This window comes from Rhinatrema bivittatum, chromosome 1 (genome assembly GCF_901001135.1).
Source record: "Rhinatrema bivittatum chromosome 1, aRhiBiv1.1, whole genome shotgun sequence".
In the NCBI taxonomy this organism is placed as follows: Eukaryota; Metazoa; Chordata; class Amphibia; order Gymnophiona; family Rhinatrematidae; genus Rhinatrema; species Rhinatrema bivittatum.
The window spans coordinates 827,877,045-827,898,791 of NC_042615.1; the positions used below are offsets into that span (position 1 = coordinate 827,877,045).

General features: G+C 43.4%; 1 protein-coding gene across 50 annotated transcripts in view; it reads left to right on the plus strand.

The window, feature by feature from the left end:
• LOC115079149 (GATA zinc finger domain-containing protein 14-like) overlaps positions 1-21,747 on the plus strand; it is a 437,489-nt gene that overhangs the window by 362,460 nt on the left and 53,282 nt on the right. For all 50 annotated transcript variants that reach the window (XM_029582467.1, XM_029582591.1, XM_029582583.1 and 47 more), the window contains one exon: positions 1,078-1,104. In XM_029582467.1, coding sequence (XP_029438327.1) covers positions 1,078-1,104 — 27 coding nt within the window. The remainder of the gene's footprint in view (positions 1-1,077; positions 1,105-21,747) is intronic.

Genomic DNA, 21,747 nt, shown 5'->3' on the forward strand with positions numbered 1-21,747 from the left:
TTAATAGCACCAAGCTCTGTTACCAAGTTATTCTACTAGAGGTTTTCATAGCTAAATGTGCAGGAGATTTCTCTTCCTTATATTTCACATCCTACAATATAATGCTAAAACAGGATGGGACCCAGAATTGAAAGGATTTGTTTCATTTTGCAAATTAGTTTAAATTATATGCACACCCTATTAAATAGTGTAATATGACCAAGCACTGTTACCAAGTTATGCTAATAAAAGCTTTCATTTGAAAATGTGCTGAAAATGTCTTTTTCTTATATTTTAAATTCTACAATATAATTCTAAAACAGAATGGAACCTAAAATCCAATTCAGTGATAATAGGAAAAGCAAGAGAGGGTGAGAGCGTCTGCTGAGGATCTTGGAGTGTTTTACTTCTGATCCTCAGATCTGGGATTTTACTTTTATGTTAAACCACATCAAGTCATGCACTATAACACCATGCAATATTTAAATTAGGGGTCGCTTTGCCAAGGAGGTGCTAGGGCCGATTGAGCACACCTCCTTGACAGCTGGCACCCGGGATCGGTTGGCTGTCTGCTCATTAAGAAAACGGAAGCTGAATTGATCGGTATCCAATTTCCTAATCAGCACGCAGCCACAGGTTCAGGAAACGGACGCTGGTTAACTGGGCATCTATATCTCAAACCTGACCACTTGCACCTTTTAAAAAATATATGTTTTTAATCTTTCATTCCTCCAACTTAATATCACTACAATATTAAGTTGGAGGAAGTACAGAAAAGAAAAGCAGTATTTTCTGTTTTTCTGTACAACTTTTTGGGGCTGCTCTGAAATTAATGCCTGCTCTGCGCATGCATTTGCAGGTGATGAGTGCTATTACTTTCCCGGCATGTTGGACATGCATTGAGGAGGCGCTAATCTCCTTATAGCATAAGGGGCTGTGCATGCACCTATACAACCCACGTCCAACTGCGGGTTAAACAGTGCGCTCGGCTGACCGTACTGTATTGCATCGGGCCCATTCATTGTTGCAAGGTTTAAATTTGTGTTACTAACTCAGAAAATTCCTTTTTCTAACCTCTGTTTCTATTCTCTCCTGTAGGCTTCCAAATCCCTTTCCACTTGTCTGGTAAAACCAACTTCCTAATTTTACTAATTTTTTTTTTTATCTCTTTATACAAACTTGAAGACAAGCAAAGCAGCAAGCAGGCATCAAAACACAATTTGCAGCCTGAAACATGAAACACAGAGGTGCATAGGTGCAAAATATGCCCCCAAATGAATTACAGATAGTACACACCCCAACGCTCTTTCTCCACCCCCGTCCAGTGCCATCTAGTTACCATACCATGGTGCTAAAGGTTAAAAAAAACACTCCAAAGGTCATCTGCTCCTGCAGCTGACCTTCCTTCACATTATAGCTGACCCTCAAACTCAGGTTGGCTTGGTGTGTATTCCCAGTACTCTCTCCAATTTTTTTCAAACATAGACAAATTGTCTTTTGAAGTATAGATTAATTTTTGAGTAAGTGCAATTTCATGCTCTGGCCTATTGACTTCCAGTGGGCAGTAGTAGTGAACTACACTGCATGAATGAAATGTAAATCCAACTTCCTCTGGTATATGTAACAAGTAGACTCTGACTATGTGCCCATGACAACTTAAAGCTACAAGAGACCAGAAATCTTCCACTCAACCTCACCCCTAAAGCTTTTTACACAAGCATACAAACATCACAATCACAGAACATATAGAAAGACATGGTTTAATGGAACAAAGTCAGCATGGCTTTACCCAAGGCAAGTGTTGCATCACAAATCTGCTTCACTTTTTTGAAGGAGTTAATAAACATGTGGATAAAGGTGAACCGGTAGATGTAGTATACTTGGATTTTCAGAAGGCGTTTGACAAAGTTCCTCATGAGAGGCTTCTAGGAAAAGTAAAAAGTCATGGGATAGGTGGCGATGTCCTTTCGTGGATTGCAAACTGGCTAAAAGACAGGAAACAGAGAGTAGGATTAAATGGACAATTTTCTCAGTGGAAGGGAGTGGGCAGTGGAGTGCCTCAGGGATCTGTATTGGGACCCTTACTTTTCAATATATTTATAAATGATCTGGAAAGAAATACGACGAGTGAGATAATCAAAATACGCAAAGAAGTGCCATGCCCAATGAAAGGGATGGTCCAGGAGGCAGGGATGGAGGCAGCTGGTACAGCGGCTATTTGCTGCTCTGCCAGGGAAGCATGCTGGTGCGTGCAAGTTGCTTCTGAGGGGAAGAGAGAGTGGACTGGGAGAGAACTTGAGGAGGCCCTATTGTGTTGCCATGCGTAATCTTACAAAATTGGGCCCCCTGCGTGCACCGACCGCACAAGCACGCATGGATTATAAAACCAGCGTGACCATGTGTGAGTGCCAGGAAGCACACGCACATTTTAAAATCTTATGTTTGAGAGCTAACACTCTTTGATGAAGCTTATCATTAAGCTTCGACAGGAACCATACCTTCTAACATTCAGAAAAAGGCTTAAGATGTGGTTGTTTAAGCAAGCCTTTCCAGACCCCAACTGAACCTCAATTCACCGACAACCACAGTCAGACATTCCTAGAACACTGTAAATAATTGCCCTTTATCCCAGGACAAGCAGGATGCTAGTCCTCACATATAGGTGACGTCACTGATGGAGCCCTATTGCGGGAAAAATCTTCTGTCAAAGTTTCTAGAAACTTTTGACTGGCTGCCTGAGGCTACTGAGCAGGCCCGGCATGCCATGATATTCCCTGCCACAGGGGTCTCACTTCAGACTTCTTTTTTCTGCGCTGCACTCAGCATCGCAGAGACAGGAGCTCTGTGAGAATCTCTCACTAATTCTGACTGGAAAAGTCATATTTTTTCTCAAAATTCCCCATTGGGGTCTCACTAAATCTCATTCTTCACCGGACGGTGACAGAAAATAATATTTTGGAAAATGTCTTTTCTCAGGATTTCTCTTTCTCTCACCTCATTGACGGTTGTCGATCACAGACTTGGCTTCAGGTTTTAAAAAGTGTCCAACTTGCAACCGAACCATGTCTATAACAGATCCTAACATAGAATGTGTAATCTGTTTGGGAGAGAACATGAAATTACTTCATGTGAGAAGTGTCAGGAAATGACCCCGAAGGGCAGAAAGCTGAGACAGGAGAAAATGTTTCAGCTTTTTCATCTCAAATCACTGCCTTCACCGTCTACCTCGACAAAGTCATCACCAACGGGGGTCACTAAGAAAATCCTCTTAAAAAAATGGAGAAGAATCGGGCGATGCTCCGTCACCAGTACCATCGACCAGGTCAGTGGAATCGAGGCCTAAACATAAGCACCGATGGCATCGATCCCCGATGTCGTCGACGCTCCCTCCCCCAGAGGAACTGACTAAGAAGCGGCACAAGCTGTCCGATCCCTCGCTGACTTCCGCATCTTTGGTTCCAGGGCCTCTTCCTTTGGTATCACCATTGTCATCAAGTGCCCAAGTTTTACCATCGGCGCCAGACTTACTAAGTCTAATCAAACGGATGGTCACCGAGGCTTTTCAGGCACAGTTACCGGCGTCATTGCCGATGCCGACTCTTCAGTCAATTCCGGTGGAAGCACCGATGCCGGCCATTACGCCGATGCTGGCCACCGTGCCGATGCCGGTCACCGTGCCGATGCCTGCTGTTCTGCCGATGACGACAGATACGTCGATGCCGGAAACTCCACCAGCACCGTCGATGTCGATGGATATATCGATTTCATCGAAGGAATCTTCGATGCCAAAGCCACCGATGTCTACGGAGATGCTACCTCTGATTTATTCATCACATCTCCAAGTTCCATCGACTAAAGTGGCCGCAATTTCATCGATGCCCTCGGTTCCAGATCAATTGTCGACGTTTTCTTTTATTCGAACATCGACTTTGGCTGCCTCGTCTCCCCTGCAACCAAAATTGGTTTACACGACGGCGCCTACTTCATACCCTTCTCAAAGGGCATCGACAACAAGACTCAAGGCATCCATGAAAGTGAAACATACGATGCCAAAACATCCATCTGTGTCTTCTGACACTTTGGGTGCACAGTTGCATTTACACGACTTACTAACCAAAAGGTATGAAGACCTGTTAGCTTCCTTACCTGCTAATCCAGTACAAGAGGAGCAAGATGATATATTCTCTGATCATACTCGGCCTGGACTCTCAGGTGTTTCTAAGCTTCCTAAGCCTACACCTATTGAACAACCTTCTGCGTATGATACCTGGTCAGATACTTCATCAGAATTCTCATCGGAGGAATTCATGTCTGATCCCTCGCCGCCTCAAGCTAAGAAACAATCCCGGCCAGAGGATTTGTCATTTTCTACCTTCATCCAAGAAATGACAGATTCTATACCATTCAAACTGCAGACATATACTGATGACAGACAACAAACTCTAGAAATACTCCAGTTTGTTGATCCTCGCAAACATACTCTCACCATCCCTATTCATGAAGTTCTGCTGCAGTTACATCAATGCATCTGGGAACATCCATGCACTGTTCCTGCAGTAAACAAAAGGATAGATGCTACATACCTCATGCAGGCTGCACCAGGCTACCAAAAGCCTCAGCTGCCCCACCATTTGGTGGTCGTAGAATCTGCACAGAAACGTTCCAGGCGATCTCAGACCCATTCCTCTATTCCTCCCGGGAAGGATAATTGATTCCTCGATCAAATGGGTCGAAAAATCTATCAGGGAGCCATGCTCTCTTCGAGGATTTCAGCATACCATCTCTATATGACACAACACCAGAGAAAACTCTGGAAGCAAATAGAAGAGTTCATACTATCCCTTCCTGCACAGTACCAAGAAGCAGCACAGAATATTATTACCAAAGGTTTAGATATTGGGAAGCACGAGGTGAGAGCCGCTTATGATGCCTACGAAACTGCCTCAAGAATTGCTGCTTCAGGAGTTACTGCTCGGAGGTGAGCTTGGCTCAAAGCATCTGACTTACGGCCAGAGGTGCAAGACAAGCTTGTTGACCTCCCTTGCCTGGGTGATAATCTTTTTGGCACTAAAGTGCAGGACGCAGTATCTCAACTATGTGAGCATACGGAGACTCTGAGGCAATTATCCTATCTTCGGCATGATACACATGCTACTCGCAGACCTCCTAGACGGGACACCAGACGGCCATTTTATAGACAAGGAGATATTATCCTCCATCATCCAGGCCACGGCCTCCGAGGTCTCAACAGTGACCACAACAGAGGCACCAAAGAACACCCAAACCTCAACCTCCTTCCTAAATGGGACCTGCAACTGGATTTTGAGGTCAAATCCAGAGAACAAAGCCCCTATTCCAATCCCTATACCACGCTACCCGTGGGAGGAAGACTGTCCAAATTTTACAGTACTTGGACATCCATAATATCAGACCAATGGGTCCTCTCAATTATACACAGAGGTTATCAACTCAATTTCACAACCATTCCTCCAGATTGTCCACCTCGTCATTCCCATCTCAGCAAAGCTCATTTGCTTCACTTACAAACGGAATTATCCATCATTCTGAAAGCGAGGGCTATAGAACCGATGCCCGGTCTCAGCAGGGTGGAGGATTCTACTCCCGTTACTTCCTCATTCCAAAGAAAACCGGAGGCCTACGACCCATCCTAGATCTCAGGAATTTCAACAAATTTCTAAAAAAAGAAAAGTTCAGGATGGTTTCTCTAGGCACCATGCTTCAACGTCTACAAAAAGGGGATTGGCTTTGCTCTCCGGATCTTCAAGATGCTTACACTCACATTCCAATATTTCCTCCTCATCGCAAATACCTACGCTTCATGGTAGGTCATTAACATCTACGATACAAAGTCCTCCCATTCGGACTTGCATCGGCTCCCAGAGTATTCACAAAGTGTATAGCAGTACTTGCAGGTCACTTGCACAAGGAAAGTGTCCATGTATTTCCATTTCTAGACGACTGGCTCATCAGAAGTCAATCTCAACAAGGAGCTCTAACTTTCCTCAATCAAACGATTGCTCTCTTTCACTCCATGGGATTTCTCATAAACTATCAAAAATCCCACCTAACACCGTCGCACCAACTTCAATTCATAGATGCAGACTTGGACACTATCCTGACAAGAGCCTTTCTGCCCAAGGATTGAGCAGAGACATTATCCCTGTTGGCAAGCTCGCTTCGCTCAAAGAAACAGGCAACAGCTCATCAGTTTCTAACCTTACTAGGCCACATGGCCCCCACAGTTCATGTCACTCCTATGGCAAGACTCGCCATGAAAGTAACCCAATGGACATTGCGATCTCAATGGATTCAAGCCATTCAACCACTACATTATCCAATAGGGATGTGAATCGTTTTTTGACAATTTAAAATATCGTCCGATATATTTTAAATTGTCAAAAATCGTTAGGGCCACGATACAATACCAATTCCCCCGATTTATCGTTAAAAAATCGTAAATCGGGGGAAGGGGGAGGGCAGGAAAACCGGCACACTAAAACCCCCTAAAACCCACCCCCGACCCTTTAAATTAAATCCCCCACCCCCCCGACCCCCCCCCCAATGCTTTAAATTACCTGGGGATCCAGCGGTGGTCCAGAACGGCGGCGGTCCGGAACGGCCCCCTCAATTGCATCGTGTTGTCTTCAGCTGGCGCCATTTTGCAAAATGGCCGCCACAAAATGGCGGCGGCCATAGACCAAAACGATTCGTGGCAGGAGGTCGTTCCGGACCCCCGCTGGACTTTTGGCAAGTCTTGTGGGGTTCAGGAGGCCCCCCCCCAAGCTGGCCAAAAGTTCCTGGGAGTCCAGCGGGGTTCCGGGAGCGATTTCTTGCCGCGAATCGTTTTCCGTACGACTGCAGGAGGTCGTTCAGCGGCGGTCCAGCGGGGTTCCGGGAGCGATTTCTTGCCGCGAATCGTTTTCCGTACGACTGCAGGAGGTCGTTCAGCGGCGGTCCGGAACCCCCGCTGAACGACCTCCTGCAGTCGATCTCCTGCCGGCGCCATTTTCCGTACGGAAAACGATTCGCGGCAAGAAATCGCTCCCGGAACCCCGCTGGACTCCCAGGAACTTTTGGCCAGCTTGGGGGGGCCTCCTGAACCCCACAAGACGCCAAAAGTCCAGCGGGGGTCCGGAACGACCTCCTGCCACGAATCGTTTTGGTCTATGGCCGCCGCCATTTTGCGGCGGCCATTTTGCAAAATGGCGCCGGCTGAAGACAACACGATGCAATTGAGGGGGCCGTTCCGGACCGCCGCCGTTCTGGACCACCGCTGGATCCCCAGGTAATTTAAAGCATTTGGGGGGGTTCGGGAGGGTGGGGGATTTAATTTAAAGGGTCGGGGGTGGGTTTTAGGGGGTTTTAGTGTGCCGGCTCACGATTTTAACGATTTTCACGATAGTTTACCCACCCAAACGGCAACAATACGATTCCCTCCCCCTCCCAGCCGAAATCGATCGTTAAGACGATCGAGGACATGATTCACATCTCTATTATCCAATTCAAGTAACCCACCAGCTACGTTCCTCTCTCCTTTGGTGGGCAAACAGGGACAATTTGCACAAGGGCCTACCCTTCCAACAACCAGTCCCACAGATAACATTAACTACAGATGCATCCACCTTGGGTTGGGGAGCACACATAGACAATCTCCAAACTCAAGGGACTTGGACAAAACTCGAAGCAACATTCCAAATCAATTTTCTGGAACTTCGAGCTATACGTTATGCGCTGCATGCGTTCAAAGACTTCCTTTCACATGAAACTGTTCTCATCCAAACGGACAACACAGTTGCCATGTTGTACATCAACAAACAGGGAGGTACGGGCTCGTATCTCCTTTGTCAAGAGGCTGCACAGATTTGGGCCTGGGCCCTGAATCACTCAATATTCCTCCGGGCCTCTTATCTGGCAGGCATTCACAACGTAGTGGCAGATCGACTCAGTCATCAGTTCCAACCACACGAGTGGTCCCTAGATCCCTCAGTAGTGACCAGGATATTTCAACGGTGGGGACAATCGATGATAGACCTCTTTGCGTCACCTCTGAATCACAAAGTGGACAACTTCTGTTCTCTACACAGACAAAAGAACCAGCCAGCCAAGGACGCCTTTGCTCGCCCTTGGAACTCAGGCCTACTATACGCGTATCCTCCGATACCACTAATAACCAAAACTCTAGTGAAGCTACAACAGGACAAGGGGTCCATGATACTCATAGCTCCATATTGGCCTTGACAAGTCTGGTTTCCCACACTTCTAGACCTCTCAGTCAGGAATCCCATTCGCCTGGGAGTAACTCCCACTCTCATAACTCAGGATCAGGGTCGGTTGCGCCATCCCAACCTTCAATCCCTATCCCTGACAGCATGGATGTTGAAAGCTTGATTTTACAACTACTCAATCTTTCAAACAATGTCTCTCAAGTGCTTCTAGCTTCACGTAAACCTTCCACACGAAAGAACTATTCTTCCAAATGGAAAAGATTTACTATGTGGTGCAGACAAAAGAAAATAGACCCTTTCACCTGCCCCACAACCTCTCTCTTAGACTACTTATACCTACTTTCAGACTCTGGTCTCCAGACGTCATCTGTAAGAGTACATTTAAGTGCAATCTCAGCTTACCATAACAAGGTTGGAGATGCACCTATATCCACACAACCTCTCGTCAGCAGGTTTATGAGAGGTTTAACTCATCTTAAACCACCAATTCGACCACCAGTCTCAGAATGGGATCTGAATTTGGTACTAACAAGACTCATGCGTTCTCCTTTCGAACCCATAGATTCTTGTGATTTAAAATTCCTCACATGGAAGACTATCTTCCTCATAGCTATTACTTCAGCTAGAAGGGTTAGTGAGTTACAAGCACTTGTCACGTACGAACCCTACACAAAATTCCTGCATGATAGAGTGGTTTTCCGTACACATCCAAAATTCCTTCCTAAGGTAGTTACGGAATTCCACTTGAACCAATCCATAGTTTTACCCACATTTTTTCCAAGGCCTCATTCTCACCAAGGAGAAACAGCCTTACATACTTGGACTGTAAACGTGCTCTATCCTTTTATTTAAACCGCACTGCAGTCCACAGGAAATCCAATCAACTCTTTGTTTCTTATGATCCAAAAAAACCTGGTAAAGTAGTGGGTAAACATACTCTATCCAATTGGCTAGCAGATTGCATACAGTTTTGCTATGAAAAAGCGGGCCTTCCTCTCCAAGGGCGAGTAAAGGCGCATTCAGTAAGAGCAATGTCAACCTCAATAGCACACTATCGTTCAGTGTCAATCCTATTATGGTCAAATATATACAAACTATCCTGGGTCTACCACAGGTATTATCACTGATAAGTTTTGCAAACAATATACCCGTGTCAATAATGAAATATTTTCAATTTTTATTCATTAACAATCCTTTAAAAATACATAAAACATTACCTATTGCATCAACCATTCATACCACACTCAATCATACAACAATGAAATATTAAAATTTGACAATACAAACTTGTTACATTTTAACACTTATTACACATTAACAATATAATAATATTGCACCGATCCCTAATTACAATGTAAACATACTCCTCATTTACTAAGTATCTCTGTTCCAAAGATTCCCCATCACTTTAAGAATCCTATTTAATTATATTAATATACTCCCTTATCTAAAGTTGATATTTATAAAGTGATATTTAACAATGTCCCCTTATTGAATTACTGTTTATAAATCAATATTTCTTTAATAACATCCCGACAGGAAGCTCCTGTTTCGCCCGTTGGTTTCTTCAGGGGATTTTGTTCACACACCGGTACTTAATTAACCTCTTTGTTCACACACCGGTTCTCGATTAACTTCTTCATGAGTTTAACATCCTCACTTCAAATTCACTGACCAATTCACAGCATAACGGGAGACCTTGAATCAGAACACATACCTTATAAATGTTAGCATTTATTACACCAACAAATATTATCCCCTTAATAAATATACATAAAATTAATTTAATTTAATTCCACAAAATTTCACCCTAGTCATTATTACCATCTACCACCACACTTACCTCAATTCCAATCCACACTTTATATTAGGGATGTGAATCGTTTTAGGACGATTAAAATTATCGTCCGATAATTTTAATATCGTCTTAAACCGTTATGGAACACAATACAATACAGATTCTAACGATTTATCGTTATAAATCGTTAGAATCGTGAGCCGGCACACTAAAACCCCCTAAAACCCACCCCCGACCCTTTAAATTAAATCCCCCACCCTCCCGAACCCCCCCCCCCCAAATAACTTAAATAACCTGCGGGTCCAGCGGCGGTCCGGAACGGCAGCGGTCCGGAACGGGCTCCTGCTCTGAATCTTGTCGTCTTCAGCCGGCGCCATTTTCCAAAATGGCGCCGAAAATGGCGGCGGCCATAGACGAAAAAGATTGGACGGCAGGAGGTCCTTCCGGACCCCCGCTGGACTTTTGGCAAGTCTCGTGGGGGTCAGGAGGCCCCCCACAAGCTGGCCAAAAGTTCCTGGAGGTCCAGCGGGGGTCAGGGAGCGATTTCCCGCCGCGAATCGTTTTCGTACGGAAAATGGCGCCGGCAGGAGATCGACTGCAGGAGGTCGTTCAGCGAGGGTTCCGGCGCCTCGCTGAACGACCTCCTGCAGTCGATCTCCTGCCGGCGCCATTTTCCGTACGAAAACGATTCGCGGCGGGAAATCGCTCCCTGACCCCCGCTGGACCTCCAGGAACTTTTGGCCAGCTTGTGGGGGGCCTCCTGACCCCCACGAGACTTGCCAAAAGTCCAGCGGGGGTCCGGAAGGACCTCCTGCCGTCCAATCTTTTTCGTCTATGGCCGCCGCCATTTTTCGGCGCCATTTTGGAAAATGGCGCCGGCTGAAGACGACAAGATTCAGAGCAGGAGCCCGTTCCGGACCGCTGCCGTTCCGGACCGCCGCTGGACCCACAGGTTATTTAAGTTATTTGGGGGGGGGGGTTCGGGAGGGTGGGGGATTTAATTTAAAGGGTCGGGGGTGGGTTTTAGGGGGTTTTAATGTGCCGGTTTTTCGATTTTTCGATTTTTCACGATTTTTAACGATTTTTCACGATATTTTACCCCCCCAAACGGCAACAATACGATTCCCTCCCCCTCCCAGCCGAAATCGATCGTTAAGACGATCGAGGACACGATTCACATCCCTACTTTATATACTCTATTTTCACCATTCCTCAAGTAAATGTCTATTTCAGCATTGACAACGTCTTTCCTCTAAACAAATTCAAATACAAGACGGTATTTACAAGCAATACAATGCCACCAAACACCCACTCCATGTTACATCATTTTTTACTGACCTGAAAACCATACAATTATATCTGTATATCATATATATCTTCACCAAATTCTCAAAAGACATCTCATCGTATCTCCCTCTGAAAAACATAGCATAACCAATAGCAAAACAAAAATCACTTTTTTCCCCAACATTGAACATTCCATATCCAAGTGGTTGAAAAAACTCATATTACTTACTTTATTATGCAAAGACCGCCATCATTCAAACCATCCTTTCTCAACATGACCACGCCGCGGCTGCGTACTGCTCACTTCCTACCATCGCTCTTTTTAAACTTTCCCGCGTCATTACGTGTCACGCTACGCCCTCACCAAGGCAACCATGACGCCAATCTACCACACCAGAATCTCAAATGGCATATACGAGCCACTTCACAAAAAAATGCTCCATTCTATTTCATGGTTGAGTCCTCCTGGTTCTACCGTTTCCCAATTATATATAAAACGCTGCTCCTTTTGAGTTAATATTCTAGAGACATTACCACCTCGCTGTAATACTAATTGATAAAGAACACAAAACCTGAGATCTTCTACCTTATGTCCCTTTTTGAGCCAATGGGCAACTAATGGAGCTTTATCTTTTTTAATCCTAATGTTACTGATATGCTCCAATATTCTAACTTTAATAACTCTCTTTGTCTGTCCGACATAGAATAGTCCACAGGGACATGTAATCATGTATATAACCTGAGCCGATTTACAATCAAAATATCTAGGTAAATAATAAGTCTCACCTAGAGACGGAACATACATATGTTGTACCTGTTGTACATATGGGCATGCCAAACAGCCTTCACATACGAACTGTCCCCTATTTTCTTGATCATCTCTCTGAATAGGGAGAGCTGAAGAGGTTAACATGTCTCTTAGAGATCTATTCTTACGAAATGCGAAAATCGGTAATTCTTTGAACACCCCTTCATCCCGCAATACCGACCAATACTGATGCACAATAGATTTAATATTAAAACCCAAGTGAGAAAAGGGGAGCGTACATACCACTCTAGTTAAGGATTCTTTTCCTTGTGTTATTAACAAGTTGTCCCTATTGGCATATAATGCGCGTTTAAACGCCCTCTTGACAACTTTTTTTGTGTACCCACGCTCTAGGAACCTAAATGACATCTCCTGAGATCTCAGCTTATATTCATCCACTGTAGTGCAAAGGCGTCTCAATCGCAAAAATTGCCCTATAGGTATGTTTTCTTTTAATCGTCTAGGATAAAAACTTGAAAATTCTAAGGTCGTATTCCTATCCGTCTTTTTCCTGTAAATCGTGGTATATAATCTCTCGTTTTCTTTATAAACCTTCATGTCCAAAAAATTTACAGTATTTCTATCCTCATTAAATTCAAACTGTAAATTAACATCTTTTGAGTTAATCCAATCCTTCAGCTCACTCAACCGTTGATATGTGCCCTTAAATATGAAAAAAACGTCGTCAATAAATCATTTCCAGACAACTATTTCTTCCCAAAAACAAGATTTATATATATGGGTCTCCTCAAATGTTGCCACATATAAACAGGCTACCGATGGGGCCATTGAAGACCCCATCGGTATGCCTTTGATTTGATGAAAAAAATTATTTTCAAACTGGAAGAAACTTTTTTTAAGAATCACTGACGATAACTTTAATAGCAAATCTTTTCTCATCATTGATATATCCATTGTTTCTAGTCTCTCACAAATAATTTGTACAGCAGAGTCCTGGGGAATATTCATATAAAGGGCAGCTATATCCGCCGTTACTAGCCACCAGTTTGTATTCCTTCTAACTGGGATACATTATTAATAAAATCCACCGAATCTTTAATATATGACTTTATACTTCGTACAGCCGGCTGCAACAGTGAATCCATATACTTAGAAATGGGTTCAAATAATGAACCCATACCCGAGACTATCGGTCTACCTGGTGGGGATAACAAATTTTTGTGCACCTTCGGTACCGTATAAAAAACCGGACTAACTGGATATTCCGGTGTGTGAACAAAATCCCCTGAAGAAACCAACGGGCGAAACAGGAGCTTCCTGTCGGGATGTTATTAAAGAAATATTGATTTATAAACAGTAATTCAATAAGGGGACATTGTTAAATATCACTTTATAAATATCAACTTTAGATAAGGGAGTATATTAATATAATTAAATAGGATTCTTAAAGTGATGGGGAATCTTTGGAACAGAGATACTTACTAAATGAGGAGTATGTTTACATTGTAATTAGGGATTGGTGCAATATTATTATATTGTTAATGTGTAATAAGTGTTAAAATGTAACAAGTTTGTATTGTCAAATTTTAATATTTCATTGTTGTATGATTGAGTGTGGTATGAATGGTTGATGCAATAGGTAATGTTTTATGTATTTTTAAAGGATTGTTAATGAATAAAAATTGAAAATATTTCATTATTGACACGGGTATATTGTTTGCAAAACTTATCAGTGTCAATCCTAGACATATGTAAAGCAGCAACATGGAGTTCTCTTCACACCTTTGCAGCTCATTACTGTTTGGACAAACAAGGACGACAAGATTCATCATATGGACAATCTGTCTTAAAGAACTTGTTTCCATTTTAAACCCAACTCCTTCTACAACCAACCTGCTGTGATCTTCGGCTGACTCATTTCAACAGCAATACTCCACTGTTGTCTCAATACAAAATGACTCAGCCTCTAGCTTGCTAATCACCCATATGTGAGGACTAGCATCCTGCTTGTCCTGGGATAAAGCAAAATTGCTTACCTTGTAATAGGTGTTATCCCAGGACAGCAGGATGTAGTCCTCACAGAACCCACCCGCCACCCCTTGGAGTTGGGACATATATTTTTCTTATTTTATTTTTGCTAAAGCTTATTGCTATATAAGAGACTGAAGTGAGACCCCTGTGGCAAGGTATATCATGGCATGCCGGGCATGCTCAGTAGCCTCAGGCAGCCAGTCAAAAGTTTCTAGAAACTTTGACAGAAGTTTTTTCCCGCAATAGGGCTCCGTCAGTGACGTCACCCATATGTGAGGACTACATTCTGCTGTCTTGAGATAACACCTATTACAAGGTAAGCAATTTTGCTTTCTGTTAAATTCCTCTCGCCTTTTCTTCTGCTCCCAGTTTTGAACATCCCTGTTTTATTATACTTCAGTGTTTCTCCTCACCTGTTACAGTTCTATTTTATTTTCATTTTAAAGCCCCTGTTAAATGTAAACCAGTATGATGCGATCCTTGTCGTGAATGCCGGTATAGAAAAACACCAAATAAGTAAATAAATAAATAAATAGGTACCTTTTGAAACCCCCAACAAACTTGTTTGTCGCTATCTAAATTCGAATGCACATAATTCTTTTTGCATTTTTCAGTCAAATCCAAAATGTCCCAATCCAGTTCCTTTTTTCTTCTGATTGTACACTCAATTATCTCCCCTCTCATTATCACTTTTGCAATCTAACTTTCATTGCCTCTTGCTGCATAGGAATTGTTTAAACGTCTAATCCTGCATCAGCCAGGAAGGCATTTTCCAGTTGCTGTTGCTAGAATTTGAAAGCCCCATAATTAGGAGGCATATAACTGGACAAAGGTCTGATATAACCAGTGGTTCAATCTCAGCTTTAGAACAGCAAGTGAAAAAGGTTTTGCAAACAAAGACGGTCTAGATTTTAGAAACCCTATGCGTGGCCAAACCGGGAGATATGTGCGGGCCGCACGGATTTTAAAAGGCCCGCAGTCACAGGTGTATCTCCCGGTACATGCATCACAAAGGTTTTGAGCTAAAGGGGCAGGACAGACACAGGGTTGGGGTGCAATGTGGGTAGGGTTGTGCCACGAAGTCAGTGTCGCGCACAAGTGCGCGCCAGGATCCCACAACCATGGGCTGCATATAAGTGCTGCAATAAATAAATTAAGGGTAATCTGTGGAGTTTTAGGGGTCATAGCTAGTAGGGTAAAAGAGAGGCAAGTTAGGCAGGGGGTTTAGGAATTTCGATCCTTTACTGGGATGAACTTGGAAATAGGCCTAATGCGATGCCACACATACTGGCTAGAATTCCCCCCACTTACATGCACGAGACGGCATTCATGTGCACAGGCGAGTATCGAAATAAAATCATGTGCGCGTGTATGATTATAAAATCAGCGCGTCCATGTTCTCGCGCCAGCAAACACGCGCATATGTGTGCATGCACACGTGTCTTAAAATTCACCTCTATGAGTGTAATCCCTAGTATGAAGATTACGTGTTCTTCAGATATCTATTATTTGCAAGGTGTCACAGAAAAATATAACCCCCCTAGATGCTCTAACATACATGGCAGGATTCCCCTGCTGACAGTCCATATGTGGGTCCATCACACAATTCATCTCACCTTCCATGCCCCAAACTTAAAATTTTTGCTATCAAAGTTGTGAAAAATCTTTGACCATAGCCTTAAATGGAAACCAAAACAGATGGCTTCCCAAACAGAGACTTCCAAAGCACCACAAATCTCCAATTCTCATCTATTATACTTTTCTCTTCTGTAAACACGATTCATTTATGAATCAAAATGACCACCCCTATGCTCTTGGAGGCTGCTTGAGATGCTTTGCATATTCCTTAGTGCTTCCATGTTTTTCCTGTAGGAAAGCACTTGCACCCTTTAACGTTTGTATGTGTGTCAGCGCTTTCTCTCTTTTTGTGGTCCTGCCTAATACCGCCATGTTCCATGTAACAAATCTTATCTGTACTCCCATTTTTTTTTTGGACCAGGGCTGGATCCTCAAGTATGTTTCATGCATATAGAAATCTTTCTTCGAAAGTCACTTTATCTCTGTCTCCTCCCATAGTAGTAGAGCAAGTTTGACGCTTGTGTTCATCTTGCAAAACAAGCTCACCTTCCTCTTTACCCTTCTGTACCTACCCATCCCTCCCTTCCCCCCTTCACTCACAACCACTCCTGAAATGGAGTTTGGGACCTCATTTGTGATGTGCTGTCCCCTTACAATTTCCCCCTAAGTTTTAAAGAAAAAACAACTTTAAGGTAAACCACTACTGCCAAATACGAAATAGGCCTATTCAAATCCGCCAAACTACAAATCTGCCTTGTATACACCCCCCCTGGAGTCCTAGACGCCGACATCTCCCCCATCATTGAATGCATTGCAGCAAACATCAACAGAGACATACCCGCCATAGTTCTTGGAGATTTCAATCTCCACATGGATGTACTCCCACTTTCTCACAGCTGTCAAACCCTCCTCTCTGCCCTTAATGCAATGGACCTCCATCAAATCATTTCTAGCCCCACCCACAAAGCGGGTCACTCCCTTGACCTTATTTTCATGAATTCTCACCTCCATCCACACTCCACCACGTACACTCCCGTTCCCTGGTCAGACCATTTTCTCATTAAAACCTCATGCACAATCAAAGAATTCATCAAACATTCTAACACAAAAAACTACAATCCAATACAGGAAAGCTTGTGCTAGAGACGACCTTATTGATACCCTCTCCAGTAACCTCAAAAACCTAGACCTTTCCGACGCCCAAACGGCCATAACCACATGGAACCACATCACCAAAGAAACAGCAAACAAACTTTGCCCACTAATAACCAAAGAGATCTACCCCTCCACCAAAGCTAAACAACCCTGGTACACCCCTGACCTAAAACTTCAAAAACACAATCTTAGAACCCAAGAAAAAACATGGCGCAAAGACCCATCTGCCAAGCAACTCGCCAAATACAGAACCTTACTACACAACTACAGAGCTAACACCCTCAACGCCAAACGCAACCATTACGCATCCAAAATTCATGACCTTCAATTCAACCCGAGAGCCCTGTTCTCTCTCATCTCCAACCTCACCAAATCACACACAACTTCTTCACCATGCGAGGAATCTAACACCAAATGCAACCAACTCGCCCAATATTTCCACAACAAGGTTGCCACCATTGCCTCCCGCTTTTCCCAGGTTCCCCCCCAGACCAATGCTACCCCTAAAACCTCCGACTTCAAAATGGACACCTTCGAACACACGTCCCCTACAGAAATCTCCACCATCCTTAAGAAAATGCGCCCCTCTACACACCCTTATGACTTGATTCCCTCAAAAATTCTCCTGACCATCCCAGACAGCATCTCCTTTCCTCTTGCTGATATCATCAACATATCCATCGCCACTGGGGATGTTCCCTCACAACTTAAACTAGCCGTTGTCAAACCTATTCTTAAGAAACCTAAACTTGACCCCACGGACCCATCCAACTACCGCCCTATCTCCAACCTGCCATTCGTTGCCAAAATCCTCGAAAAAATAGTTAATAACCAACTCTCAAACTACTTAGACCAACACAAAATTCTATACCCAGCACAACACGGCTTCAGAAAACGTTTCAGCACTGAAACACTCCTTCTCTCCCTCTCTGATTACATCATCAGAGGATTTGACCAAGGTCAAACTTACATCCTAGCCCTATTAGACATCTCAGCAGCCTTCGATACCATCAACCATACCATTCTACTCGAGAGGCTAACTGACATTGGCATATCTGGGACTCCTCTAAGCTGGTTCAAATCATACATAAGAAACAGACAATACAAAGTCAAAATTGAAAACCACGAATCTGAACCAATCGACATCACAAGGGGCGTCCCTCAAGGCTCCTCCTTATCCTCCACACTCTTTAATATATACCTCCTCCCCCTTTGCCAGTTGCTTTCAAATCTCAGTCTACCACACTTCGTCTACGCAGACGACGTACAGATCCTGATACCTATCTCTGATTCCATCAACAATGCCCTACAAAGATGGGACAGCGCCCTTACATCCATTAACTCTCTCCTCACTCAGCTCAACCTAGCCCTAAACCCCACCAAAACAGAACTTATGATCATCTCCCCACAGTCCATCAACTCATTACCTACACCTGCAACCAATGCTCCCCCCACCCTTCACACTTTCTCCCAAACCGTTAGGAACCTAGGTGTCACACTCGACCCCCAATTCAGCATGCAAAAATACATTGCATCCACCATCAAAGACTGTTATTACAAACTCCACACCCTTAAAAAACTCAAACCCCTCTTGCACTTTAATGACTTCAGAACTGCCCTACAAGCCCTTATTTTATCCAAAATAGACTACTCAAATTCGTTGCTCCTAGGTCTCCCGAAAAACAGCCTTGCCCCCCTCCAACTACTGCAAAACGCAGCTGCGCGTATTTTAACCGGCTCCCGAAGAAAAGAACACATTACACCTGTCCTCAAACAACTTCATTGGCTTCCTATCACTGCCAGAATCCAGTTCAAAACCCTCACCCTCATACACAAAGCCGTTCATAATCCTGACATGCTATGGTTCTCTGACAGTCTACACATCCGTCTTCCCTCCAGACCCACCAGAACACACTTCACAGCAAAGATCCACACCCCTCCCCCAAACTCTACCACCTAACAACCACCAAACAACGTGCGCTCTCCCTAGCTGGACCCTCCTTATGGAACTCTATCCCTACATCTCTCCGCCACGAAACCTCCCCAAAAAAATTCAGACAAGACCTCAAGACATGGCTTTTCACACGAGCCTACACCTGAACCCCCTGCCCTTCACACCTACACTTCCTCCCCCCAAACCCCTCCCCTGCCCCCCCTGACCCTCTCCCCTTACCCCTTACCCAATTTATCCTCATTTTGAAAAAATTTACTTGTATATAATATTTGTACATAATTTTACTGCCTATATATAAACATGCTTTCCCTCATGTTTCCCCCCTCTTACCACTCCCCAGTTCTATAATCAGTTTCAATGTAAAGCCCTTTTGGCCAGTTTTATGTTACATGGAAACTGATGTGATGTTTGCATAACGAACGTCGGTATACAAAAATTTTAAATAAATAAATAAATAAATAAATAAATACTGTAATATACCTAGAATGAACTAGCAATAGTGTGCATTCTGAATTCACCAGGGACTCTTTGAGGGTGCGTTATTTCTAAAGTAAAACACACTTGCAACCTCAATACCTGTCTTATTTATTTTTTTACTTAAAATAAAACATTCAAGAATATTTCTTCTGAGGTTGAGCATTCTCCACTTTCATAGATTATTTTACTGATAGCTTAACGTTTCACCGATTCCTTATATGCATGCATGTGCATGGCACTTTCCCACTGAGCTGCTGGTATCTTGCACTGACTCGTCGGGGATTTTTCTTCACTGCCTCAACAGACAAACATTTTCAGCCTTCCCAGAAGCCACACTCTTAATTTCGCCAGATAAGTTAATGCAAACTTGATATTATTTTTGACCAGCTCAGTGCATGTGGCACAGTACTCCTTCCTTTTCACTGAGACTGCAGCAGAGTAATCTTGAAACATTTAAATCTTGCTCTTTCAATATTCCAGTTTTCTCACATTAATAAACTTCCATAGGAGCTCTGCTATATGTACAATTAAAAATCTTCATGATGCTCACCCTCGGACGTGATCTAATTTTTCGCAGTGGATGCAGACAGTGGGTTCTCTCAACCCTCAGCAGGCCTTGCAGATCCAAAATTCCTTCATGGTGACTTAATGAGTTCGAGAGGAAACCATTTTCTGGAAAATTTCAGGAAAACCCACAAAGTGTATGTTATTCCATCTTGGCCTGTTTTCCAGGTCTCCTAACTTCTCTTCCTTGATATTTTAAGTGAATGAATTTTAGCTTGCAATGCATTAAGCTCATCTTCCTTGTTACACAGCCTCACTTCCATTGTATCCATGAGATTATTAAATAAATCTGTTGAGTCCTGCACCTCTTGTATTTGGACCAATATTTTTTCCAATTTGACAGCATTAATACCATCTGCTCACAGATGCAGTTTTATGTCTGTTTTGTTTAATTTATGTTTTATTATGTATGTTGTTTTCTTTTTCCTTTATCTAATGCTTATTATTAAATATTTTATAAGAATTAAGTATGTTACTTTCCTTGTAATCTAATGCATGGAGAAAGCAGTATAGAAATGTTTTTAAGTAAATGAAATCACTTGCCGCCTGGGCACTGCATGCCTCCGCCATTTTTAATCCCTGAAGCTTGACTTTCTCTTTGTCTTGTTTTACAATCCTAGTGGACATTGCCACCTTACCGCACACAACACTCTCTTCTTTATAATTTGATCACCAAATTTGTTCCAGTCCGATGTTGGGGAATCACAATAGGAAGGTATAAATATTTATTATCAGAAACGATACCCGGAGTTCAGTGGATTTGCGTCTGCTTCATTTAACCGCATCACGCGACCACCTTCTCACTCTCTTTTCTTGTGGGCTGCCGGGGAGATCAGCCTTCCCCGCTTCCCAAAGCATCTTTACATTTACATCTCGCATGTCATTAAAGGAGAGATACCTCTCCCATGCTTCTACAGAGGGAAGATAGTCATCTTGCAAAAGGAGCTCATTCGGTCACCATGAAGGAGCCTGATGGGGCCAGCAATCATCCCACCAAAGTTACGTGGTTATTGGTGAATGAGCGACTAATTAGTCTGGTTTTGATCATATAATCATGGGCTCTCCACCCAGCCTCTTTCCCTAGCCACCAATTTTACTAATTCTAAACAGTTTGTCATCAGAACAAATCCTCCTGTGCTGAATAAGTAAATGAGGGCAGATAAGGAACAAGGCCCCACATCCCCCATGCCTGCCCAGCTGAGATTCTTCCTCTCTGGATTTCTGCCACTTTGGATACATGAGCATTAAATTACTCACTCACAAACCAACACCTGCTCCCCATCCACATTGTCTTCACTGATTTCTCAATCTTTTCCCCACCAATGGCTTCTAAAATAATCTTCACTCGAATTTTAGCACAATATTGTTGGAAGAATATGACAATTCTGCTTTCATAAACCCTCAATTCAATCTCCCCCTCCCCCAACATTATGAAGGTTTAGGGGAGTCCTGGGGTTCAGAGCCATCACTGTGTGAATTAAGTTGGATTTTCTGGGAAGAGACCCAATCATAGGTATGTGCATTCATTTAAAATGAAAGTAAAAAAATGCAATGAATAAGGCTAATTTGTGTCATGGGGGGGAGGGGCAAGAACCAAATTGGGGACCCATCAAATTAAATGAACCTTATTTGTTCTTTTTTGTTTTAAACTATTCCATTGGGCCTAGATCTACACCTGAAGGAAGGCCCCTAGGTCTACACCCTAGGCAAGGCCCCAAAGTAGGCTTCCAATGAATAAGCTGTGGCCTATGCCTGAGTGCGGCACTGGTGCCCCAGCCAAGGCCCGAAGTTGGAGCCTCACCTAGGGTCTAAGTCAAGGTGCAAAGCAGAGACTGAGGCTTAGGCCTGAGTATGATTTTGGGGTCTTGGGGGAGGCACTATCTAAAGCCAGGCACTCAGGTGAGACCCC